The sequence below is a fragment of the Lethenteron reissneri genome, chromosome 52, assembly GCF_015708825.2.
Source record: "Lethenteron reissneri isolate LAM-NWPU_2019-01 chromosome 52, ASM1570882v1, whole genome shotgun sequence".
NCBI classification, from domain to species: Eukaryota; Metazoa; Chordata; class Hyperoartia; order Petromyzontiformes; family Petromyzontidae; genus Lethenteron; species Lethenteron reissneri.
The window spans coordinates 6101736-6128213 of record NC_083830.1 but is presented as its reverse complement, the minus strand read 5'-3'; the positions used below and the strand labels follow the sequence as shown (position 1 = coordinate 6128213).

Here is a 26478-nt window from a genome sequence, read left to right as displayed (position 1 = left end):
GGTGGGGACCACCACAGCAAAAACAGTTGCTGAAGTATGCCAAAGAGATTGCTTTGACAGGTACGGACTCGTTTGCCTGTGTGGCGAAGTATGTGTGGACATGTCATGCACCTACGTGTGTTCCCCACTCTATCCGTGTACCTGTCATCCTGTCTACCTTGGTGTGTCTACTTGCCTACCTGTATGTGTATCAGTGTCTGAGATGTTGTCCGTGTATCCACTGCCAGTCGAAGGTTTCCCAAGGCACTGCCACCTCTCAGGATTTTGTGATGCTGTAATTCGCCCAGCACCTACTTTACACGTCATCTGATTTAACCGCGTTGTATGTTTTGGTCCATGACCTCTTGTGCATGTGCCATTCCTTGGCTGCCTCTTTGTTACGAGTCTTGACCATCGGACCATTGTCCCTTGTAGCCGTGACGTGTCCTGCCAAAGTCCACTAACTTTTTTTCATCGTGTGGATGTGGTCAAGAACCTGTGTATGTTCTCTCATCCACGATGTTCTTCTTCTTGTCAACCTAATTCCATGATTGCATCTCGCGATGCTTCTCTGGCCACTTTTTCAGCTTTTGTTCTATATTCCTCATATGACATAGTGGAGAGTATGCACTCATTGAAACTTTATAAAAAAAAAATCTGCTAACTGCTATATGGGGTGGGGGATCTTTGTCTTTGTTTAGATGTGCTGTCATCGAGCGTTTGAGAGGGAGAGGACTAACATGACATGGAGCGCGCTTTCCCACTCGTCGGGTGGAAAAGCCATCAAAAGCAAATCTCCACGAGGTAATACAAATTCATGGGGGAAGTTAACGAGGCTGTGTTGCATGGGGGGGGGGGGGGGGCTGGGTGGTGTTAACGCATCCGTGTTGCATGGGGGAAGTCTTGTTGGCTATGTTACATGGGGATACGTCAAGGTGGCTATGTTGTACAGAGGACATCATGCTCCCTATCTTGCATGGCAGAAGTCAAGGAGACCATGTTTCATGGATGTCACGTCGGCCATGTTGCATGGGGTGTGTCACGTCGGCCATGTTGCATGGGGTGTGTCACGTCGGCCATGTTGCATGGGGTGTGTCACGTCGGCCATGTTGCATGGGGTGTGTCACGTCGGCCATGTTGCATGGGGTGTGTCACGTCGGCCATGTTGCATGGGGTGTGTCACGTCGGCCATGTTGCATGGGGTGTGTCACGTCGGCCATGTTGCATGGGGTGTGTCACGTCGGCCATGTTGCATGGGGTGTGTCACGTCGGCCATGTTGCATGGGGTGTGTCACGTCGGCCGGGTTGACATGGACGCGTCATCGTCTCGTTTAAAAAAAGTCTTGAGACTGCTGCGACTTTATTGGGTATATACCAGCAGCACATGAATTGTTGCTGCCATTCTTGTGTCTGTAGACATCCTTGAGCTCCATGGCAACCAGCTGACCCCCTGTGAGAAAAGAGAAATCTCAGCAATGAGGGACATCTGGTATTTCGGGGTTCACAATCTCGCCATTGGTCGCCATAACCACGGTTATGACGACTTCGAACGCCTTTACGTGTCGGTAAGTCTCACCACAGAAGGGCAGCCTTGCGGGTAGTGACAGGGCCCAGCACTCGCAGTTTATTTCCTTATCTGGCACCTTACTAAATTTGTGCAGTCAAAGATGATCGCACTCAGGATGGCCTGGTACAATAAAACGCCTTAATAATAATGAAAAACGGGAACATACTCTTGAGGTTTTTTCGGTAAAGTCAAGTAGGTAAAAATAAATAATAGAAATAAAATAATAAATCACGACGTTTCGGAGGCAACACAAGTCTCCGTCATCAGGTGGGACGGTCACAGCTAATTCTACTGTATTAAATTGTATTCTTGTCACTGCGCGGATTAGGTCTCCGATTTATGTATCTAATGAGCACCGAATTGTATGTATGTACATTGAACTTCTTTCGCACCGCACGTAGCCAACTGCACGAATCGGAGGCGCGCGGGGGGGGGGACAACAACACATAAAAAAAAACACAAAAAGCAGTTCTAAAGAAATGAAACACATTCCTGCGGAGGGAGCTGGTAGGAACGTCGGGTTGCTCGGTCAATGGCCTGCAGGGTCAACGGCGGCGTGGTGTATTCCGCAAATATGCCCGACTGTGAGGGCGGGCACAAGCCGGCGTGAGTAGGTTAAACGTTGAGTTTTATAAGGGCACCCCGGGGTGACCAGCCCCACCCCACCCAGCCCCACCCCACCCAGCCCCACCCCCCACCCAGCCCTTCCCCACCCTCCCCACCCAGCCCCTCCCCACCCAGCCCCTCCCCACCCTCCCCACCCAGCCCCTCCCCACCCAGCCCCTCCCTGCACGACGGACGGACACAATAATCCCCTGTGGGCTGGTGTAACCAGGAGGTTCCTACCAGTATTAGCGGTGACTTAATGAGCGTTGAGTCGGCACTCAATTGTCGTGTGATTGTTGCACAGGTCACCCACGAGCACATCAACTTCCGTTACGAGGTGCTCGCGAGGCTTGCGAGGAGCGAAGACGGCCGGGTGTTGTCTTGCCTTGACCACAGAACCAACGCTCTGGTGGCCATCAAAATGTGGAGGAAAGCATCGAGGTGAGACTTCACGATGGCGCGTATCGTCATAATAAATAATAACAACGAATACTTTGATAATTGTTCTTTTTACCCTTCTATCTGGCAACAAAACTGACACCTTTTTTTACAAGGAGTCATGTTTGCATAGACCACAATACCTGCAGTCATAATGCAAACAAAAAACACAACTCTGATAATGTATGCATTGTCAGTTTTGTTGCCAGATAGAAGGGTAAAAAAACCATTTTATTTTTTACTGGCAAATGAGGTTCCAATGGAACGAATACTTTGTGTCACCATTGGAACCTCCTTTGCCAGTAGCAAAATATGATAATTGTTTTTTTTTACCCTTTTATCTGGCAACAAAACTGACACCTTTTGGCGTCATCTGGTCCAACACCATGTGAGACTAGGCTCTAAGAAAAGCTGTCTCGGGTGTGGACCAATCAACTTCAAAGACAGTGCATACATTATCAGAGTTGTGTTTTTTGTTTGCATTCCGACCGCAGGTATTGTGGTCAATGCAAACATGACTCAATGTAAAAAAGGTGTCAGTTTTGTTGCCAGATAAAAGGGTAAAAAAAACAATTATCATACTTTGTTTCAACTTCGGTGAGCGACGACGACGTAGCGGCGTGAGGGACAGCGGATGAGATAAGTAATATTTAAAAAGACTTTTTTAAAAACACGCTTTAATGAAATGTACTGTACTCGTAATGGCAGAACTCCACGACTCCAGGAAGTGGCCGCAAAGCTTGCCATAACGTAAGAGGCCGTGGTGATTTACAGCCAACGTCAGTTGAGTGTGGGCAATTAGACCTAAGCCGAAACATAACTTAAAAAATAATGTTTAAAAACACATTTTGTATTTTTAATGATAGAATATAGTATTGTCATCAGTATGACATAAGTATACCAAGTTTGCAGTCGATACCACATTAGGAAGTGGGTTAAAATTTAGTTACAATATTTGAGGATATGACAACAGCAACAAAGTGAGTTAATAGAAAGCGTGTAATAATAATGTTTAAATTTTTAATTTTTTATGACAGAATATAGTATTGTCATCAGTATGACATAAGTATACCAAGTTTGCAGTCGATACCACATTGGGAAGTGGCTTAAAATTGAGTTACAAGATTTAAGGATACGACAACAACGACAGACAGAGTGAGTTCAATAAAAGTGTGTAATAATAAAAATGGTGGCGGCCAGCCACGCGATGAGCCAACGCCGGCAATCGCCCGGTGACTCTGCGCCCTGCGGTTCCTCGCTCCCCTCTGCGGGTCGTTTCTCTATCTCTCCCTCTTCGAGACCAAGACCAAACAAATACCACAACGTGCGTTAATTTGCCTACATAGTCGTTGACATAATCGAATTGTGGACTCCATGTGCGCAGCCCCATGGAGGACACGATCCAGAGGGTGGAACTGAACGCCATGCTTCGTTACGCCAGCAAAGGCAACGCCAGTGGTGTCAGTGCCGTGGATTGCTTCAAGTTCAGGGGTCACCACAGCATCGTCCTGAAGATGCCGAGGTATGCGCCGCGTATCCCTTTGGCGCCATCGCTTGACTTGCTTGTGCTGTCATCAGTTATTATCACACAGTAGACTCGATAGACACTCGATTGTCTGTGCTAATGACGGGGAGGACGGCCGCACTAAACTCCATATATATGTTAAAGGCGAAGTTGTGATTGTGTGTGTCTGTTAAAAATGTTTAGCGTACTTCCCGACATGCAGCAAACTTGAAATTTGCCATGTGGGTACTTTCCAGACTGTACACCATGCAATAATTATAAAAATACACTTTTGTGTGTTTTTTGTGGGGGGGGGGGGGGGGGTGAGCTCAATAATGCAGTTATTTTTTGCACGGCAAGTGAGCTGTGACGTCATATCTGTCACGTGACCTGCGCATGTGGAAGCGTCACGCCTTGTAGTGTAGTGGTGAGCGCGCCGTGCTACGAACCTGGCGACCCGAGTTCGATTCCCGCTCACGGCCACCACCGGTGACGATTATTTGAACCGGTCCTGGGCCTCCCCGAGGTCGACTCAGCCTCAAACGAGTAACTGGTGTGGTGTGTGAACATTGCCACTGGGGAGACAAAGGCGGCCGGGCATGGTGAGTCCAAGTCCCGGGTGAAGCCGGGTAGTACAGCTAGTATGGGTATAAATGATAACTTACGAAACAAATGATGGGATAAATCACTCAAAATCAAGCACAACATTTCAATTGTTACTCTTTCGATTGAGAATGAATTCTAACGATCGACCGATCAATGCACGTGGTCAGTGATAAGACTTTCCTGCTCCTGCGCGGATGAATCTGTCCACTTAGTGGACAGCAGAGCCACGCCAATCAACGTCAATTACGTACACCCCTGTTAATGACTAATCACTTAACGATGGCCCTCCATAGAGCCCAATGTGTAGTGTATAGTAGTGTAGTGTATATTGCACAAATCAACATCGCCCCCCTACTATGTCTATGAATCGTATGGCGCCTGCCTTCCTTCCCGATAGCCTCGCTGCGGATATTAAATGCTCCAAACTATTATTGCATCGCTAAACGTGGTTAATCGGCAAAACTGTGATCTCCGTTAGAGGCATAAATGCGCAATCGGAGTAAAACAAAATCGTCTCATTCACGTCTTTCCACAGATGGGAAGCTGCACCTCCCTCCTCGCTCTCTCAATATTCTGCGGATCTGGAGGAGACGGAGAAGGGGTCGCGGCTGTCTCGAGCAGGACGAGCGACCCGCTCGTTCCTCCGCTGCTCGCCGTGCTGTCGGGGAGCGACCGCCCCAGAGGAGCCGCACGACATCGACGCAACATTCGCGATGGCCGCCAGAGGTCGCAACCGGGTACCCGATACCCGTACCCTACCCGATACCCGTACCCTACCCGATACCCGGCTACCCGTACTCGGCCGGGTACGGGTAGCCGTTTGCGACCCTGGTGCGGCCGGGTACGGGTAGGCCGTGAGTCACTGGTGAGTCACCGTTTGTCACTCATTTCGGGTAGGGTACGGGTAGGGAACGGGTACGGGTACCCATTTGCGACCCTGGTGCGGCCGGGTACGGGTAAGGAATCAAAACCCGTTTGCGACCTCTGATGGCCGCGTCTTAAAAGCACCGCTTCTCCCCCCTTTGTGCTGATGTTTACACATCGGACCCGGGTACTCATTTCGAGGCCGAGTCAAACCCTGGGGGAGGCCCGGGACCGGTTTAGATTATCGTCACCGGCGTTGGCCGTTTAGTGGGGATCGAACTCGGCAGTCCGCCGGGTTCGTAGTTCAGCGCGCGAGCCGCTACACTACCACGCACGGGGGTGGCGCAGTCGTTGAGTAGAGCCGGCCCTACCCTGGGCCCTTCCCTGGTGGTTTTCTTCCAGGAAGTCCTCCAGAGGATGACCTCTCCAAGATTTCTAGAACACGCGAGGGTAGGAGCTGGCCCAGTGTGCGAGAGCCGAGGTGAGCTGGGCAAACGCAAGGCCACCTGTTAAAAGTTAGGGATGTTACAGGGACTTAGACATTATCTGTTGTTGTTACGTACAATATGCTTCGTAATTATCAAATAAACGAGTAATCAACTCTATGAAACTGGGTCCCGTTCATGCTTGTGTCGGCGACTTTACTGGTACTGTACCGGATCAGGAAGCTCGTTGACGCGAGAGCTGATCTCTGATGGTGCTGGATGTTCTGACCTGGATCCACGTCCAAACCGGGTGCACCGATCCGGGCTGCGAACCGTGGCGCTCTAAATGCCGTCGATTCCTCCGTCCCTGATGAGCACTCGCTCTACCAGGCCGACCGTTTCACCTCTCGCCCACACTGCGTTCAACTGGCACAACACTTTTGGCGTCCCCTCGCGCACCGACCAATCCACTGCTGAAGGCCGCTCAAATTTGCCGCCACCTCCCGTGGGCAATTCGACTCGCCACCCGCACGCAAACCGATTTCGTCGTTCCATCGCCCCGGTGGGCACCCTCAGGGACGCGTTCCGTTTCTTCTCAGAACCTCGGCACAATTCAAGCGACACACTCCACATGCGTTCCTGGAGAGGTGATGCACCCGTCGAATCGGCGCCAAACGGGGTCATTGTACCATCGTACATATGGGGACGCGTTCCCGACAATGTTATTTCTTTCGTATGAGCAATGTGTGTAAATATGTTGAACATAGCCACCACGCTTATTGGAGGGGGGGAAGGACAAGCTAAACACAAAAAAACCAGTTTGAAAGAAATTAGTTTTAAATCTAGGCGATTTAAAAGTGCGTAACTCCAGTGGCTTCTTAATATCGGAAGGGAGAGCGTTCCAGACGGCCACAGAAGCGCATGCGACGCAGCAGACCGCTTTTGTTCGAAGGTCAGCCAAAAGCCGCCACCGCTGCGAGGATGAGTGGAGTTCACGCGATGATGGTTTATGCCGCTTGACAAGATCATCGAGGTATTGTGGTTCATTTGCGACAAGCACATTGTGTGTAATGAGTGCGAGCTTACAAGAGTTGTTCCCACTCTTATCGCGGTATCCCGTGTATGCTTTGATGTTCATTTTTTCCCCAGTAAATATTTTCTCCAGGAAAACGCGCTGTAACGAAGGAGCATTCCAGGGGGGTCGCGCTAAGCGAGGTCTGCCTGAATTCTCATCTATTGCCAGATGAAGAATGCTGTTAGTTGCTGGCCACCTGCAATTGTGGGACTGTGCCCAGCAAACATTACACTGGTCAACACACTTTTCCTGGCATAAGGTAATTACAACGGTTTTAAGGTAATTTTGGGGTGCTGATTCCAAATCTGGCATCAGTTTTTGTCTATCACGTCAGGTTTTTGAGATATCAAATATTGCATTTTCAATAAAAACTGCAGAAGAAAAATATTAAATAAATGTGATATCTACATAAAATGATATTATAAACACACTATCCTAAAAATACACCACCATATTTTAACACTAAAGCAGTCACTGACTCGCAACAACTTGCAATCATAAGTGACGGAGTTAATTTCGGGTAAAATCAATGAAAATGGGGTATGCCGATAGCATAAAATTTGATGTTATAGAGCAAATCTGAGATCAGATTTGGACTCGGCACCCTGAAATTAGTCTAAAACAGATACAAAAGTCCAGGCCAGTAAATAAAATGTTATTTTTTTGTTGACCAGTGTTATTGAACATGTAGTGACATCGGGGATGTTACTGTACGGTGCCGGCCCGGGAGGGCCGTGGCGTGCCACGTCCCCACGTCACGGACAGCACCGTGTGGGTTGCTGTGTGAGGCCGGCTCTAGCACAGCGCGGCGTGCGATGCACCGTCATCGCGTACACCCCGTAGGCGGGTGTAGTACTAGCCCTAGTGCGGCTTGGTGAGCGCTGGGATAGCGCGGGCACCACGCATAGCGTGTAGTGCGGCCTCCCACAAGGGGGAGCGGGAGAGTGTCAGCCCAGGGGCAAGGTTGCCCCGGGCCATGGAACTCTGGTTGACCCCGTAGACACGTGATCCAGGTGGAGGGGCTGGGGGTGATGACGTGTCCGGGGAGAGCTCTCGAGAGGGAGCTAGAACGCTAGAGGTGGGCGGGGCCGCGAACGGAGCCGGCCCCGACCCGGGGGTATATAAGGTGGGTCCCTGAGATGGACCGGGGTCTCTTTGTTCTACAAGCTGGAAGCTCTACGTCTACAAGCTGGAAGCTCTACGTCCTACGAGGCATCAATACGTGGCCGGGACCCGAGGGTCCGACCCTTCGTAGCTGTAACTCCTCCGTGTCGTGTAGTTAGCTGGGTGGTCACCACCCTAGGCTGTATCTGGTAAAGGGGCAGTTACCCCTTTAGTATATGTGTTACAATAAATGTGTTGCCTCTAAAGAATAACGTCTGCAACTCAGTTGGACTCACCACAAACACATAGGACACCGCGTACGACCAGCGGCGACGAAAAACAACAACTGCAAGAACAACAATCCGGGAGGCTGAAGTCTTACGTGGCACCTTTTTTATTAATGTTACATTAAAAAAGTGACAAAATATCATGTGACAAAAATGTTTATTATATAGACCATTGAGATAAGAATTAAGATATTGCTGTTACTTGACGACTGCAGGCCGCTCTTTGCGAGCCCACCGCACGCACACACACACGCGCACGCCACAAACGATACGGGGAGGCACATTTATAATGGCGCCGCGCGGCTCCGGAAGCATTCACCACCACTGTGCCACCACGGTGCCAAAACCCAAGGTGGCGGGCGTCTTGATACGGCGTCGCGCCAATGCAGGTACGCGTCCGTCGAACCGTCCGTACGTCCGTCCGACCGTCGGGTCTGCCAGCCGGCCGAAACGGTCGCGGCAAAGGTGAGAGACCCGAATGTCGGGTCCTGGGCTGCGTCGTGCCGAGCGTCGTGCCACAAAAGGGGCAACGACGGAACAAAAAAACGAAACTGGGTTTCTCCGGGAAACGTTTTATCCCCTCGCTCGCTCACTCACGCGCAGGCGCGCACGTCAGCGGCACGGCAGCCGCGGCAAGCGCAGGTAGTCAGTCGTGCCGCCATTCACAAATTGTGCGGATCGCGTGCCACCACCTCGCACCGACGAGATAACCGAACGCTCCTACCCAGGGATTAATTTAAGCCAGGTCTGGGTCCAGGTCTTGTTGGGAGACACCAGAGAAAACAATTTTTGTGCATGACAAACACACACACACAAAAACGCATATCCAGGAACCCATTGCTACGGCTGCTCTTACTACTGTAGTCACATGCCGCCTGCTGCAGTCAGTCTACCAGTGACCTGGAAAATATTCTGCGTTAAATTAAGCCCCTGGGCACACCACATCCAGTATACCTCTCGTTACGGGCTCTGGGTCACTACGGTGAAAAATTCAAACCCTGCCCGTTGTCCGCGTAGGCACTGAATCCACCGATAAAAATGTCGCGCAGAGCGATGTGTGTGGGGGGGGGCGGGGCGAAATGTCAAATTGCGTGAATTTTAATCACGCGGAAAAATAACTCGTCAAGGGTTTACCCAGCGTCTGGGAAAAGCCGGACACACGGGGTGAGGATTTCACGTCGCAAAGTTAACGGCCGGCAAACCGCAAGGTTCGCCCAGTCCCCGCTCGGTTGGCGAAAATGAAATCGGCAATTTCCCCCCCACCCACCCACCCACCAAAAAGACCAGAACAAGAGACGGAATCCTTCCTCCACGCGAACCGAGCCCACGGCACCGTGTCCGCAGAGCCACGCGGCAGGCGGGGGAAAGCATTCGAAGGCCCTGCCTGTACCACAGCTCCCGGCACTCCAGCCAGTCGAGACCTGCAACAGGGCACGTCGATAGCAGCTACCGACATTGGGAATGCCGGGCCAACCGAAACTACCTCCGCCAGCATGCTGCCGCCGCCGCCGAAGTGGTGGTATCGTGCCGGGGCGACGCGCCGTGTGCCCGGTGCGGGTTGATGCCATACGGCTGTGAAGCGTGGTCGTTTCCCGGCCGGTTCCCACCGTACACACCGCCACGGCACCCGGTGGCACACACCGCCGAATCTGTCTCACTGTGCGTCTCACGCGATGTGGGGGGGGGGGGGGTGTCCGTTGAATATTTATAGAAAGGAGGATTAGTACTTGGGTCATTTATTTAACACACAAGACAAAGATCCGCCCGTGTAGCTTTAACAGACTGTTGGGGCAAGTGCTGTTAGCGAGCACTTACGAAGGCCGGCACGGCACACGAGGGGGTGGGTGGGCGTCACCACGCTCGGCCGCTTTTGTCTCCCCAGTAGCGATGTGGTTTACACGCCGCACCAGGTACTCATTTGAGGCTGAGTAGACCTAAGGGAGGCCCAGGACCGGTTCAGATACTCGTCACTGGTGTTGGTCGTGAGCGGGAATCGAACTCGGGCTGCCGGGTTCGTTGAGCGGCGCGCTAACCGCCACGATACCGCTCCTCGCACGCGCGCGCACACACACACACGACCATTCGGTCTTAGCGTACAATATTATAGATAGGAGCCAGCGAATGGTTCATACGGTGGGGAGGGGGTTCAACCTCTCACCCCGAGACACAGTCTCTCTTCATTCATAGCTCAGTGTGACGTATAGGTCATGTGAGGCCGAAAAAAAGGGCCCGTTCCAACATCCACCGATTATTTTAAATATACAAGTGTTATTAAGAAATATCTCCACGCGGGTACAAAGTGGTATATGTATTACATAAATAGGTTATGCAAAATAGTGCACTCTTAATGTAATATTTGCTAAATACATAACTTGCCTCTCCGTGTGCTTCGCAGGCCTCCCTCCTTAGCTGCATCGCCAGCGTTAAACTCCTCTTACTGCTGTTCCCTCCCCAGCAACCACTACCACCCCCACCACCACCACAACAAAGACAAAGGTCCCCTGTGTAGCCTTTTAACAGACCGTAGGGGCAAGTGCTGTTAGCGAGCAGCACCTCTGAAGGCCGGCACGGAGCACAAGGGGGTGGGTGGCCAGCACCACGCCCGGCCGCCTTTGTCTCCCCAGTGGCGATGTTTACACATTGCACCAGGTACTCAATTGAGGCTGAGTCGACCTAGGGGAGGCTCACGACCGGCACAGACAATTGTTACTGGCGTTGGCCGTGAGCGGGAATCGAACTCGGGTCGTCGGGTTCGTAGCGCGGCGTAGCACTAACCGCTACGCTACTGCTCCCCCTCGCATCAAAAACACACAAACACGTACACACACACACCCAGCATGCCACAGGCCCCATTCATAAAAAACACGCTTCCCACCGTTGGCATGGTACATATTACGGTGAAGTTTGGTAAACGCGCCACACCGACCAGAAACCACGGCCAGCCGGCCCGCACGTACAAACGCCGAGAGGCACGAATCGCGTCGGCCACGAACGTGCCTCAGTTGAGTTGCTTGAAGCCACTTCACAGTTGCTGTCGAAGACGCACCAACGGCCAAGCGACGGCTCGGCACAACCTCAGCGCAAGGAAATCCTGGGCATGGCTGGGCCCGTGCTCGGATCTGGCTCGAGCGAAGCGTGGCTCTGTGCCGGCTCGCCGAGCCAAGCTGAAGGGGGCGAGCCGTGAGCAAGGCCTACAATTGCCTTGGTTGGGGCGTAGGAGCTTTTTGCTGACACCCCTGGTCCACAGGCGGGTGGGATAGCCGGGTCCACGAGCCCTCGCGGAGAGGTGGGGGGGGGAGAACGCGTGGTGGTGGTGACGGTGGTGGTGGTGACGGTGGTGACGGTGGTGGCGGTGGCGACGGTGGTGACGCTGCCGAGCCGTACGGTACAATGCAAAGGGCCCCACGCGGCCAATGGGTGGCTCCCCAAATCACCGAACCGCGACTTTGGGACACCGGCTGCCCGGCAACCGAAGCTTCGATCAACCCCAGAGCCATCACGTGCTCAGCCCGGGCAAGGGCGATGTGGTATCGGGGCACACAACAGCGGGCGGCTCTCTTCAGCCTCCCCTCAATTACCCCTTTCCCCATTGGGACACTTAAGTTGTTGTGTGCCAGTGGGGGCTTGCCACTGGCGCGGTAAGAAAAAGGGAATTACTGACAAGTCTAATGAGAAGAAAGGTGGGCAGCGCATATCCCAGGAGAGAGAGAGAGGCTAAGCTTGATAAATAATGAAGATGGATTTCTTGCGGGGGGGGGGGGGGGGGGGTGGAAGTAGGAAAGAGAGGGGAAGAGAGAAGAAGAGAGGGGAAGGAGAGGGGAGAGGGAAGGAGAGGGAAGGAGAGGGAAGGAGATGGATCATCAGCTGGCAGGAGGACGAGGCGAGGCGGTTGGGGCCGAGGGACTCTCCGCGAGAGGTCGAGACCGTCCGTTGTCCGTCGTCAACAGTCGCTTCACAGAAGACGCGTTTTGGCGAGCCGGGACGCAACCAAACCGTGAGCTAAATCCGAATCTGGCTCGTGGCGGGGGGGGGGGAGGTCAAGCAGTGACGGGGGGGGGAGGTCAAGCAGGGGGGCGGGGGGTCCAGCAGCCTGGGGTTAACGACGCGTGGCTCCGACTCGTTAGGCTTTGTGCGACGGCGGCAGCAGAAGCAGCAGCGTGGCTCAGGTTCTGCAGTGGGGGGGGGGGGGGGGGGGAGTTAAAAAAAATACTCAACGGAGATTTCTGGAGCTGCGAGTCGGCCGAAAATCTCGGCGTGGCGCCGGCGTGGCTCAGTTTGTAGTTGGGGGAGAAAAAAGGGGGTTGTGAATGAGAAGCCGGGAGAAGCGTCACCCCCATCCCCACACACAACGACCCCACGCACACACACACAAAGACAGACTGTTGGGGCAAGTGCTGTTAGCGAGCACCTATGAAAGCCGGCACGGCACACGAAGTGGGTGGGTGGCCAACACCACGCCCGGCCGCCTTTGTCTCCCTAGTGGCAATGTTTACACCCCACACCAGGTACTCATTTGAGTCAGACTCGACCTAGGAAAAGAGGCCTGGGGCCGGTTCAGATATTCGTCACCGGTGTTGGCCGTGAGCGGGAATCGAACTGGGGGTCGGCGGGTTCGTAGTGCAGCGCGCTAACCGCTACACCACCGCTCCCCCCATATACACAAAATACACACAACACACAGTAAACCACACGCACCTTTACGCACACACACACACGCATAAACGAGTCCGCACAACTCGGCGACCAATGCATTTCGCATTGTTCCCCGGGTCTCACGACACGATACAATATTCGTATCGTGCTACACGATATGCGAGGGGTTATTCGACCGTACTTCACTACGCGGGCGAGTACGCGCTCACCCAACAGTGGAGTGATAAGGAGGGCGACACGTGCACGCTCCATGTGCGCTGTATAGTGTGATCTACGTTGTATACCTTTAAAAGGAGGGAGGCTCAGGTATCTCCGATTTGGACAGGCGGTGGTGGGGGCGGATGAGACTTTGTCAACGTGCAGCCGTGATGGTGGAAGGGCCTCCACTTAACCCATTGCCGTCCCGAGACGTCCTGCAAGTTGCAGGCCGCGGGGTGTGTGTCCCGTCAGCCGCCGAATCTTGGGAAGGCGCAAGAGGCTCGGCGTTCAATTTGTTTTAGAGACGCGTCGTAGTAGCAGCGCTGCCATTTTTCAAGACGCCGTTGCTCACCGCAGAGAACCGTAGCGACACGACCGCCGCGACTCTACGATAGCCGGCGCCAAAACTGTGCCAAAAGCACTCCCCCCCCCTCCCCCCCCCCCCCGTGGGGCCTTGTGGGAGCCTCGGAAATGGTTCGGCTCCGATGAGACACGTGACGTGCACATCGCCGACATACACGTCACCGGCAAACGGAGCCGCAAGAAAAGCCGACGGGAGTACGCGTGTACGTCATCGCAACGGGAAAGGCTTAAGGGGAACTCGAGCGCCGCCCAGAGGGGACGTATGGCCTACTCTTCCAGGCTGGCCGGGCATCGTCAAAACTGTGGGGGGCACGCTCGCGAAAGGGCAACCCTCGCACACCGCGCGCCACTCAAGCGGTTTCCGCTCCTCGCCAAACGCTCGGCCAAGCGTCCATCATCACAAAGGCCCCCACCCCCCACGCATCCGATATCAGATTCTCCTCGGTAAAAAACAAGTCCGTTGTAAACTCTTATATATGCTTATATACACATTATACGCGTAAAAGTGGGAAGGGGGGAGGAGGGGGGGAAGGGGCGAACTAATGGGAAAAATACAAGTGCCCCCCCCCAAACCAATCCCACTCTGACCCCCCCAGAGATTAATTTTCTTTTAAAATATATTCTTCAAAAAAGGGGTGTGTGCAGAACGAGACAGCATTTTCATCACTTTCTCACGTGGAAGGTTCGACGATGGCTTAAGTATTCTTTTGTTTTATTCACCCCTTCGCAAATATCTACTTATTTATATTTCAATAAAGTGCAAGTAGCCGACGGCACGGAGCACGGCGCCCTTGGCCAGCCGCCGCCACCACCACCAACTCCACCACAACCACCACCACCAACTTCACCACAACCACCACCAACTTCACCATAACCACCACCAACTTCACCACAACCACCACCACCACCACCGTCACCATCTCCACTACCACCAACTTCACCATAACCACCACCAACTTCACCACAACCACCACCACCACCACCGTCACCATCTCCACTACCACCAACTCCACCACCACCAACTTCACCATAACCACCACCAACTTCAGCACAACCACCACCAACTTCACCACAACCACCACCACCGTCACCATCTCCACTACCACCACCATCACCATCTTCATCACCACCACCATCTCCATCGCCACTGCCATCTCCCCACCATATCCATCACCACCATTGTCACCAGCACAATTCACCACCAACACCACCATCTCAACCACCACTGCCGCCATCACCACCTCCGCCTCCACAACCACCACTTCTAGCAACAACCACAACCACCACATCAGACACAACCACTTCCTCTGCCACCGCCACCACTTCCGGACAACCACCACCACCACCACCACACCCCCCTACGATTGCCGCCACCACAACTCGGGGCAACAGTTCAGAGCCCCACACAGGGCCGCACATCTCACCCTTCCGCCGTCGTCCTCATGACGACACGAGCGCTTAAACCGCGGGCTACAGACTCTCCACCACACTCGAGGTCAATTATAATTCACAAAACAGCAGCATCGTTAGCTCACACCGTGACAATTGGAGACCGCGATTCAGTGTGGGGAGTGTCGCAGTGATCCATCGCTGTGTACCCTACTTCCATGCTCCCTGCCTTCACCAGCTCGCACGAACCGGCGTGGTGAGGGGTGGTGAAATAACCCCCCCTCCCCCCCCCCCCCCGCGAGACCCGCACGGCGTTGGGAGTCCTCTCATCCAGCAGTGGATCAACGAGAGGGCTGCACGCGCGTTAAATGCAAACACGACGATTCGTTATTCAAAAACGCCCAGCAACACGCATCGCTACCCGTTTCAATGTGCTGACCCAGTGGCAGCTGTCAGTCACCCCCCCCTCCGGCCACACACGAATCCTAGGTCTGCCCCTTTCACGCTCCTCGGTGTACGTAACGGAAGCACCCACTCGGACGTGGTGCGCACGTGTGGTGCACACTCGCGCGTGTGGTGCACACACTCGCGCGTGTGGTGCACACGCTCGCTCGTGCTCTCCAGCAATCAAGGGCATCCAGGGCGTGTGGGGTTTGGATGATCGAACTTTCACGCGCGTGCACACCTGAATGTGCACACGTGTGCACACGTGCACACACCTGAATGTGCACACGTGTGCACGCGCACACACACACCTGAATGTGCACACGTGTGCACGCGCACACACACACCTGAATGTGCACGCGTGTGCACGCGCACACACCTGAATGTGCACACGCACACACACACCTGAATGTGCACACGTGTGCACACGCACACACACACTTGAATGTGCACACGTGTGCACGCGCACACACACGGTCGTAGAGCACGGCGGGTGTGTCCGTGTCGGCGACCCATTCAATATCTCTGCAGCCAGCAGACACGCGCGCGCACCCACACCGTCCACTATACCTCCTCTCGATATGGCCGTGGCCACGACTGGTCGTGTGTCGCCCAATGCCAGTCTAGCAGCTGTGCGGACAACGTTCGGTGAGAAATTACGCAGCTGGTCGCGAAACTGTGCTTAGCCGTGCCGAGCCGATCGAGGAAACGGTCACGTGGCCGTGCGCCTCGATTGGACATCAGATACATGGCGACACTGAGGAGGGACGCAGGGCTGCAGGTGCCACTGCGCTTTGCTGGGAGGTGCCACTGTGGGCTACGGGGAGGTGCTACTGTGCTATGCAGGGAGGTAGGTGGTACGGGTGGCCCCGCAGGGTCTTGCCGGAGCGTGCCCCTGGACATCACTGCTGTCCCAGCACGTGAGGGCACGAGAGCACACCTTCGCCACAACTCACCGGTTGCCAGACTCACCAGCGCGTAACCACATTCACCAGTCCCACAAACACTCGCCCACCACGTTGCCATCCACCACCACCACCACCACGAGAAGCCACGGCTCCCCACCACCACCACCGGTGCCACGCCACGGGAGAAGACGCGGTAAGGCAAGACGCCGAGACGGCCGCTTGCGCCGTTGCGCGCGCGCACGCTGTGCCGGCAACACAGCGGTGCGCGCGTCCTTGTAAGAAACAGTATAAACGTCAACGATTGCTTTAAATTACTCGCAAGCCTGTCCCGCCAAGGGTCGTGGTCTCGACAAAAACGCGGGACACGCTCCGTGCGTGTGCGCGCGCGCGCGCGCGCGGGTGCGTGTGTACATATATTAAAAAATAAAACTGTAATTCACTCCCTCCAAAAAAAAAACGCCGCGGCCGGTACGGACCCGGTGCGCACCGCATCGTGACTCATCTCGCAAAAAAAAAAAATCGGTCAATACCTCCTTCGCCTCGAAACACATCCAACCCCGGCACGGGCCCAAGGTGTCGTCAACTTTCACGAGCGGTTCCAATCGCTTTACGTGGCCAATCGGCAGCGAGTTGTGCGACAACCATCGGGAACGAGTGGGGGGTTACCAAATTACGGTGGCTAAGAGATGTTAACTACCTCGCCCGGTATACAGGAGGTCGTAGGTTCGATCCCGACACCTCCAGTATACTTGGAGTTTGTGTCTCTCTTCACGTGGTGGTGTGGATTTTTTACCGGGTCCTCCAGTTTTTTTTCAGCACATTTAAAATCAACGTGCGTTCAGAGTAGTTTGCTGCTATAAATTTTCAAGTAGTGACAGTCCACCTCTTTGAGCTATCATTTGTGGCGAGGTCGCTTCTGAAAAAGAGCTACATAGCTCAGTGGGGCCTTACCTCCAATTGAACGGTGTTAAAACGCAGGCGATGCTCATTGGCTCACCCCAGCAACTTCATAAAGCTGCACCCTTGAACATTACAATTGACGGTATTGTAATCAGTCCGGCACAAGAAGTCACAAATCTCGGGGTCATCTGTGATCTCACATTGATCACAAAGACTTAATTTTTCCACCCGGTGGAATATCTCCCATATCCGATCCCTTCTCTCTACCTCGTTCGTAGAAAAGCTGGTCCATGCCTTCATCTCATCTCGCATAGGCTACTGTGGATGTATTACTACTCCCTGGCGTGGCGAAGAAGGTGCTGATCAATTTGCAGGATGTTCAAAATGCGACTGCTACAGTGTTAACCAGAACGCCTCCTTCACATCGTATTACGCCCGTGTTTGCCTCCCTGCACTGGCTTACAGTTTCACAAAGAACACAGTTTAAAATCGTATTGTTAACTTAACAAAGCAGTGAACCATCTTGTCCCAGGCTACATCACGGACATGCTGCACCCACGTGTCCCCCCTCAAGGTCCCGAAGATCTGGGCATGATGCAGATCTTCTTTCTGCATTCCCAGGTCGAGGCTTCGGTCCATGGGTGACGGAGATTTTCCCCGTGTAGCCCCCAAGCTACAGAACGCTCTTTCACGAGATATCAGATGGATCTCCCGAGTCCGTGGACATAAAAAAAAAATTAGTCTTAAGACCTATTTATATGCGCATCCACCAATTAACGTTTTAGTTCATTTATTAAATGGATTTTAAGAACGCATTCATAATATAATTATTATTTCCCACCGAGTGCCTGCTGCTGCTGTGTTCTGCGATCCTTGATGAAAAGCGCAAAATAAGTGTAATTGTGATTATTCATCATACAGGTTTCTTTGGGTTAAATCGCGAAAATATATAAATGTGTCGTTAAACCCGCCACCACTTTATTCCTTCCTCCCGCCTGCTCTGATGAGTCCGGGGTGTGCCTCATCCTGTCGATGCCCCCCCCTGGTAATGCCGACCGGAACGTCAGGATGTTGCAATGTACGATGTGACGGAGGATGTGGAATAGAAGTATTTTATTTACAAAAAAATAACTACGTATTTTTTTACTTTACCGCAGAGGTCGCAAACGGGTTTTGATTCCTTACCCGTACCCGGCTGCACCAGGGTCGCAAATGGGTACCCGTACCCGGCCGGGTACGGGTTCCGATACTCTACCCGTACCCTACCCGAAATGAGTGACAAACGGTTACTCACCAGTGACTCACGGCCTACCCGTACCCGTACCCGGCCGCACCAGGGTCGCAAACGGGTACTCGTACCCTCCCCTGGCCGGGTACGGGTAGCCGGGTATCGGGTAGGGTACGGGTATCGGGTACCCGATTGCGACCTCTGCTTTGCCGGGTAAGGCCCACTGAACTGTGTAGCTCTTTTTCAGACGCGACCTGGCCATCACGAATGACAGCCCCCTGTGAAGTGACTTACCACATGGAAATTTATAGCGTCGAAATACTCCCGAAAGCGAAACGTTGATTCTAAATGTGGAGGGGACAAAAAAAAACCAAGGACCCGGAGAAGAATCCACGCAACCACGGGGAGAACGCGCAAACTCCAAATTTCGAGGCGTCAGGGTCGGGCTCGAACCCACGACCTCCTGCATACCAGGCGAGGTATTTAACATCTCACCACAGTGGCATAATTGGCCTACGCTGCCACGCAAGTCAGACGCACCCCATCACAAGCGCCCTGCTGACCATATGTGCAGTACCCGTCTATAACTGCCGTGTGGACAGAGACGAGGGGGGGAGGGGGAGATATAAGAAATGTGCTTCATCGCGACCTCTGGATTGCAAGTCCAGTGTGCTGCCCATTACAAAATGACAGGATCTCTGCGGCTGTATGCTAATCAGTAATTCTACAAGAATGTATTAAGGAGATGCTCACGTCACCGGCGGTTACAAAACCTGAGACGGAGCTCATCGCCAACTGAAACGGAACACCGTTACCCTTTTGCTGGGCCAGGTCGCTCATGCTGGTCCAGTGCACGCCACACAACAGCATACGCTCTTCACCGCACCACACACACCAACCCCAATGCACACGCGCACACACCACCCACACCACACGCGCCACCTAAACCATGCCACGTCGCACCGAGCTGGGGCCACGCTCACCGACGTTCATCCCCAGCAGCCGGGGAGGGCGCCGGCCGCGCCATCGCGCGTCTCACCCGGCACCGCCGCCACCGCCCGTACGGCCTACGAGCCAGTGTTGGATCGGCCCTCGATGGAGACCTTGAGCTGGTGCGGGATGAACGCGGGGGGAGGGCGCGGCGAGGAGGGAGGGGAGGAGGGTGGCGCCGCGTCCGATGGGGCCGGCGCCGGCTCGCGAACGTCGGGCGCCGACCAGCGCCGCTTGCGCGACGGCCGTGCCGGCGGGCCCCCGAACGCGCCGCCGCTCCCGCCGCCGCCCCACCACTCGCAATCCCTCCCGGTGAACCCCACCCCCCTTTCTCCTCCTCGGTCATCCGCCACGCCGGGGACCGGCGAGGCGCCACCTTCCCTCCTCCACCACGTCCGACCGCCGGCGGCCGACACCGCCACCCCCGTGGCCGGCGTGGGCGCGGCGCTGCCGCCGCCGCCGCGGTGGTTCCTGCTGCCGCCGGCGTCTGGCGCGACGGGGCCGCCGCGCGTCCTCCACGCCGCAGACGGCTCCTCGGCGCCGCTAAGGCCCGACGGCTCGGAGCGCAGCGCCAGCGACACGCACACGTCGCCGACGCGCAAGCGTGAGCAGCGCAGCCCCGCGGCGCGTTCGGTGCGCTCCGGTTCGCACGACGCCCAGCCCCGGCCGAACACGAAGAACGGGTGCTCCACGCTCACCTGCACCGTCACCTGCACCACGGAGACAAACAACGGGCGTTTGAGGGCGTCCATTTCGCCCGGCTGGCAGAGGCCGCGACGGGCGTTACGTGACGGGTGTCACATGACGGGCGTCACGCGGCGGGCTTCACATGACGGGCCTCACACGACGGGCGACGCTGTCGGGCGTCTCGTCGGCAAGCGAGCTGGAAACGAAACGCGACCCCCGATTCACAGTGGACGTTAAATATCCGGCCATGTCGGTTGAGGAAAACTGGGCTGTCTGTCGGTAAACTCATTTCTTGAGAACTGCTTTTCATGTTTGGTTAGTTGTCCTTCCCCCGCACCTCCGATCATCACGGTTGGCTACATACGGTGCGAAATAAGTTTAACATAGACACATACCGTGTCGTGGTCCACTTCTTGTTTTTACAATGCTCCAATTTGATCATGAATCCATATTTATTCACAATGTACCGCACTTGTTATCTCAAAAATGTGTCGTCTGAAATGATAGTATTTGAGAAAAATAAGAACAACCTGACAATAATTTACAAAGAGAAGATAGGGTTATGAGGGTGGCTGGGTGAAGATGAGTCTTTGGACTCTTTAAATTGTTAAGTAATCATTATTTTTTATCTTGTAGCATCGTCAACCCTAGAGATGAGCAACACCGCGTGACCAGCGGAGGACAGAGAGGCGTGCAGAGAGGTGCTACACGTCTTGCAAATGAGACTGTCCTGGCCTCTTGAGATCTCACCTTGCCAACCAAAATTAATTAAACGATTCACGAAAAACCCCATTATTTTACCAGGTAGGGCCCACTGAGTTGAAGAGCTCTCTTTCAGAAGCGACCTGGCCACAAATGACAGCTCCACGAAGCGGCTTATCATCATTGTGTGAACGCACGTTGGGTCGGGATTGAACCCACGACCTCCTGCACAACAGCCGAGAGAGTGAAAATCTTGCCGCCCCTCCGGACCGAGGACGGCACACGAGACCGACGGAGCCTCACCTGCAAGCGCTGGGGCCCCACGGAGAAGTGCAGCAGGTTGCAGCGGGCCTGCGCGGCGGGCTGGATGGCGGCCAGCGTGCTCGAGTCGACACGCAGCTCCCCGCTCGCCTCCGCGCTGCACACAAAGTCCTCGGTGCGCAGCTCTTCCACGCGCTTGAGCCCCCCGCCAGCGAGCGCGATCACCGAGCCCCGCGTGAAGTGCGGGGGCAGCGGCGGCGTGGGCACGGGCGACGGCGAGGTCGCGGGCGGCGGCGCCTGACCCCCCGCGTGACCGTGGTGGTGCCGGCGATCGAACGCCGAGTCGGGCCTCTGCATCGTCGGCGCCCCGGCGCGGTCACGGGCCACGGAATCCGTCATTGACGAGGCGTCGGCCGGCGGCGGCGCCGGCAGCGGCCGGTGCAGCCCGGCGCGGCCGTGCCCGTCCTGATAGCCGATCCCGAGGTCCCTGGCGACGGCCGGCGCTTGGTCAGGCACGCCGTGCAACGGTGGTTTTCCCGCCGAGGCCCTGCCGGCTCCGTACAGGTGGGCGGCGCCGTGGTGCTGCTGCTGCGGTGGCGGAGGCGCGGTCGCGGCGGCGTAGCGAGCGCCGCCGGTTCCGGTCGCGCGCCGCTGCACCGCTCCCGCGCCGTCACCGTGGCGCCAGGACGTGGCGTGAGAGGCCGCGGGGGGGGCGGCGGTGCCAGCGCCGTCGGGGGAGGGGTGTGCAGGCCGGCGGGGCCTCATGGCGCCGTCCGGGTCCGGAGTCGGGGAGCGGCGAGCGCCGGTGTCGAGCACCTGCAGCACGGAGCAGCGCGGGTTGCGGCCCAGGATCTGAGCAGCGCAAACACGAGTCGCCAAGTCAGCAGCGACAAGTCGCAAGATGGCTTTGACGCCACACGCATATACACAGAGAGAGAGAGGTGTGCACCGCGTGTCAAAAAAATCTGGCAACCTTTTCCCGCCCACCAGCTCAAACGGCCTCAACAAGCTGCAGTCAAACAGTTGCGCAATGGAACGTCACGAGACCTTCTAAAGCCATCAAATACGTTGCAAGACAACCGACAAACTATCACGCAGAGTAAACCGATACGTGATCCTGCATGCAAACCTGGAACCGCTTCTACGTTTGCACAATGTCCTCACGGCACCTGCGCGGCGAGCACAGGCTGCCCAAGATTGGCACGCACCTGCAAGGTGAGCGGAGAGCGCTGCTCCCCAGCCGCCAGGTCCATGACCAACTCGGGCGAGCTCGCGTACTGCGCCGCATCCCTCCACGCCGCCGCGCCGCCATTCGCTGCCTCCCGGTCGAGCGGCGGCCGCTCACCGCCATCACCGCCGTGCCGCTGACTGCCACCAACACCGTGCCGCTCACCGCCACCGTGCCGCTCACCGCCACCAACACCGTGCCGCTCACCACCACCAACACCGTGCCGCTCACCGCCACCGTGCCGCTCACCGCCACCAACACCGTGCCGCTCACCACCACCAACACCGTGCCGCTCACTGCCACCAACACCGTGCCGCTCACCACCACCAACACCGTGCCGCTCACCGCCACCGTGCCGCTCACCGCCACCAACACCGTGCCGCTCACCACCACCAACACCGTGCCGCTCACCGCCACCAACACCGTGCCGCTCACCGCCACCAACACCGTGCCGCTCACCGCCACCAACACCGTGCCGCTCACCGCCACCAACACCGTGCCGCTCACCGTCACCAACACCGTGCCGCTCACCGCCACCAACACCGTGCCGCTCACCGCCACCAACACCGTGCCGCTCACCGCCACCAACACCGTGCCGCTCACCGCCACCAACACCGTGCCGCTCACCGCCACCACTGTGCCGCTCACCACCGCCACTGTGTCGCTCACCAAAGCCGTGCCGCTCACCGCCACCACCTCTGTGGCAGTCACCGCCACCCGTCGCCGGCTCATTCATTCCCAGACGGTCGCCGGCCACCGGCGGCGACGGGTGCGACGAGAGACTCATGCGGTACATGGCCTCCGAGTATTGCAGCGAGGCGGACACCGGCGGCGCCGCCACGCCCACCATGCCGGGCCCCGGCGACAACAGCGCCGGGTGGATGGGCATGGGGGGCATGCCGGGCGAGGGCATTCCGCGTGGTACACCGTACGCGGCCGCGGGTGATGCCAGGAAAGACAGCATGGCCTGGGGGTTCCCATATGCCTGCCCCCCTCCATGCTGCTGCTGCTGTTGTTGTTGTTGCTGCTGCTGCTGCAGCTGTTGCAGCTGCTGCTGCGAGCCACCAAGTCCGGCCAGCATGGCGGAGTACGAGTCTAGCGAGCTTGGCCGGGCCGTTACGAGGGAGGGGTGGTGCAGGAAGGCCTGCGACTGGTACGCGGCGGTCGCATAGGGCACGCCGCCAATGTACTGTATCGGCGGGTACTGCAACCCCGACGAGTACGAGACGGCGCCGTGTCCCAGCGGCGAAGTGGAATAGACGGCCACCAGCGGCGCCGCCGCCGCCGCCACGTAGGTGCGGGCGGACGCCGCCCCCGGCGAGTAGTCGATGGGCGAGGGGGAGCAGCTGTAGAGGCCTGGCGGTGGATGCTTGGCGACGGAGGCGTCGCCGTAAGCGTCGCCGGCGTTGGCCAGAAGCACCGGCGGAGAGTAGCCGGCGCGGCCCGACTGGCTCTGGCTCGCCGCGAGCGACTCCAGCCAAGAGAGGCCCTCGGCGGCGCGATCCGAGGACGGGCGGTCCGGCGAGGGGCGCTCGCAGGGCGAGGCGAGCGCCGGCGGGCGGGGCGGCGGTGCCGGCGGCGGCAAGCCGTGGTGGGTGCTGCCATCGTGGGCGTCAGCGCTGTGCAGCAGCTCGCGCTTCTTGGGCGGAAGGCAGGACTCGCTGGCGCGATCTCCTCCCGACGACCTCATCTTGGCATCTTCTCAGCGCCAGCAGCACGACCGGCGCCGGGGTACAGGGGCGGCACTTGCTCTAGCTCCGCCGGTACACGTGTGTGACGCTGACGCCATACGGGAGAAAGAAGGGCATACGGCACGAACAATTGGAAATGTCGGGTGGAGGAACGGACAACAGGGCACGACCACAACGGCAAACTGCACGGCTGACGGTACCAGCCTATAGCCGAACTCTCAAAGCGAAAGGTTCAGAACTTCCTGCGCCAGTACTGGAGGAAGTGGATGTGAGACTTCGCAGCTGTTTGGAGGTGGAGCGACTGATTGATTGGGAGGCGTGAGAAGTGAGTGATGATTGGGAGGTGTGAGGTGGCGTGATGATTGGGAGGTGTCGGGAGGCGTGTAGGATTATTGGGGGGGGGGGGGGGGGGGGGCGGACTATGAGATGGAGTCATAATTGGCAGGAAGGAGTAAGTGTGAGGAACGAGTGACGAATGGAAGGTGTGCGGTGGTGTGTGTTGCTGGTGGTAATAATAATGGTGAGTGAACACGGGCGGGGGGGGGAGCGGGGGACACTAGGGGGAGGGGGGGAAGAAGAACGTGGGTAGAGGGGGAAACGGGGGGGGAGGGGGTAAGACGGGAAACCTGGGGGGAATACGCGGAGAGGGGGGGCTACGCGGAGAGGGGGGGCACGGAGAGGGGGGGCACGGAGGGGGAGGCACGGAGAAGGGAGGGGTATGGAGAAGGGGGGGGGCACGGAGAGGGGGGGGGGCACGCAGAAGGGGGGGGGGCACGGAGGGGACGACTGGAAGAGGGGGCAACATGAAGACGAGAAACACAACATGGGGATGGCAAACACCGGTGGGGGTGGGGGGCATGGGGAGGGGGGGGGGGCACGGAGGGGGGAATCGCGGGGAGGGAGATCACTGGGTAAGGGGCCATCCATTTAGTCCGTACGCATGGAGGGGGGGGGGGGTAACCCAAATGCGTTCGCTTGCGTGTGGGGGGTCTTCTGACAATGTACGCCTAGGAAACGGGGGGGGGGGAGGGGGAGTGAAGCCTCGATAATAATTTGTCTACATTGGCCTTCTAATTAGATGGTCCGGTGGGGGACTGTCTGTTTGGGGAGGGGGGTACTGGGGAGGGGTTACACAGAGCGGGGGGAGACTGGGGGAGGGGGGCACTGGGGAGGGGGGAACATGGAGGGGGGGGCACTGAGGAGGGGGCACTGAGGAGGGGGTACACAGAGAGGGGGGAGACTGGAGGAGGGGCGACATTGGGGAGGGGGGACATGGAGGGGGGGGGGCACTGAGGAGGGGGCACTGGGGAGGGGGGCACTGGGGAGGGGGTACACAGAGAGGGGGGAGACTGGGGGAGGGGGGACATGGAGGGGGGGGCACTGAGGAGGGGGCACTGGGGAGGAGGGCACTGGGGAGGGGGGCACTGGGGAGGGGTTGGTACACAGAAGAGGGGGGAGACTGAGGATGGGCGACATTGGGGAGGGGTGGGCATGGAGTGGGTGGGACATGGAAGGGTGTACAGAGAGAGGGGTGCTGAGGCCTGGGGGAGGGGGGCACTGGGGAGGGGGACACTGAGGACGGGGCACTGGGGAGGGGGGGACCTGGAGGGGGGGGGGCAACTGAGGAGGGGCTACACAGAGAGGGGGGACCAAGGAGGGGGGCACTGAGGCGGGGGTTAGTGGGAGGGGGGCACTGGGGAGGGGGTTACACCGAGAGGGGGGACAAGGCAGGGGGGACACGGAGGGGAGAGGACACTGGGGAGGGGGGACATGGAGGGGGGGGGCTGGGGGCACATGGGGGAGGGGGTACACAGCGGAGGGGGGCACTGGGAAGGGGGGGACACGGTTCCAGGGGAACATGGGACTTGTTCTCACCATCCGCTCCGTCTCCGTCTCCCGCGAAAGACGCGGGCCCAGCGAAGCGCAGGAGTAGCAGGCGACTGCGGCGTGAGGACCGTGACGAGGTTGCACACAACGTGATGATGATGATGTGGATGCAATGATGATGATGATGTAGTGGTATCGGTGATGAAGGGTTAGCGATGCTGATGATGAGGTGATGGTGCCGATGAAGAGTTGATTACAATTATGAGAGGGGGGGGGGGAGGGTGTGATAGTGGATGTAATGTTAATGTTGTAGATGTGATGACGATGTAGCCTTAGCAATGGTGGTGGCGGCGGTGATGATGATGATGTGATGATGATGATGTTGATGGTGGTGATGTTGTAAAAGACGCGCAGCTTCTGCCCGTTTCCGGTGCGCGGTTCCACTTCCGCCTTGGCGGTCCCATGACCCCTGAACCCCCCCCCCACCCCCTTCTCTTCCCCCCACAAAGCCCCGGATGTCGACACTGACACGCATGCGCGCGCGCGCGCACTCT

General features: G+C 56.8%; 2 protein-coding genes across 4 annotated transcripts in view; one reads left to right on the top strand and one right to left on the bottom strand.

Moving 5' to 3' along the window:
• LOC133355808 (uncharacterized) overlaps positions 1-6135 on the top strand; it is a 29937-nt gene extending 23802 nt beyond the window's left edge. Inside the window, exons 4-8 of the mRNA XM_061573193.1 lie at positions 681-783; positions 1396-1544; positions 2457-2593; positions 3975-4112; positions 5236-6135. Of these exons, the coding sequence (XP_061429177.1) occupies positions 681-783; positions 1396-1544; positions 2457-2593; positions 3975-4112; positions 5236-5551 (843 nt within the window). The 3' untranslated portion in view covers positions 5552-6135. The remainder of the gene's footprint in view (positions 1-680; positions 784-1395; positions 1545-2456; positions 2594-3974; positions 4113-5235) is intronic.
• Positions 6136-8559: 2424 nt separating this feature from the next.
• LOC133355782 (AT-rich interactive domain-containing protein 1B-like) lies at positions 8560-26399 on the bottom strand. 3 transcript variants are annotated; one of them, XR_009756792.1, is made up of 5 exons: positions 25973-26399; positions 22387-24185; positions 21221-22030; positions 19522-20238; positions 8560-10112 (listed from the first exon to the last, which is right to left on the bottom strand). XR_009756792.1 is itself a non-coding variant. In XM_061573129.1 (4 exons), exons 2-4 carry the CDS (start codon positions 24094-24096, stop codon positions 19606-19608), a joined length of 3153 nt encoding a protein of 1050 aa, XP_061429113.1. In that variant the 5' UTR covers positions 24097-24185; positions 25973-26399; the 3' UTR covers positions 8560-19605. The 3 variants fall into 3 exon arrangements, 2 of the variants coding, with proteins under 2 accessions (XP_061429113.1, XP_061429114.1); XM_061573129.1 differs by having other exon boundaries at positions 8560-20238; XM_061573130.1 differs by having other exon boundaries at positions 8560-20238; positions 21221-21994.
• Between the last annotated feature and the right edge of the window lie 79 nt (positions 26400-26478).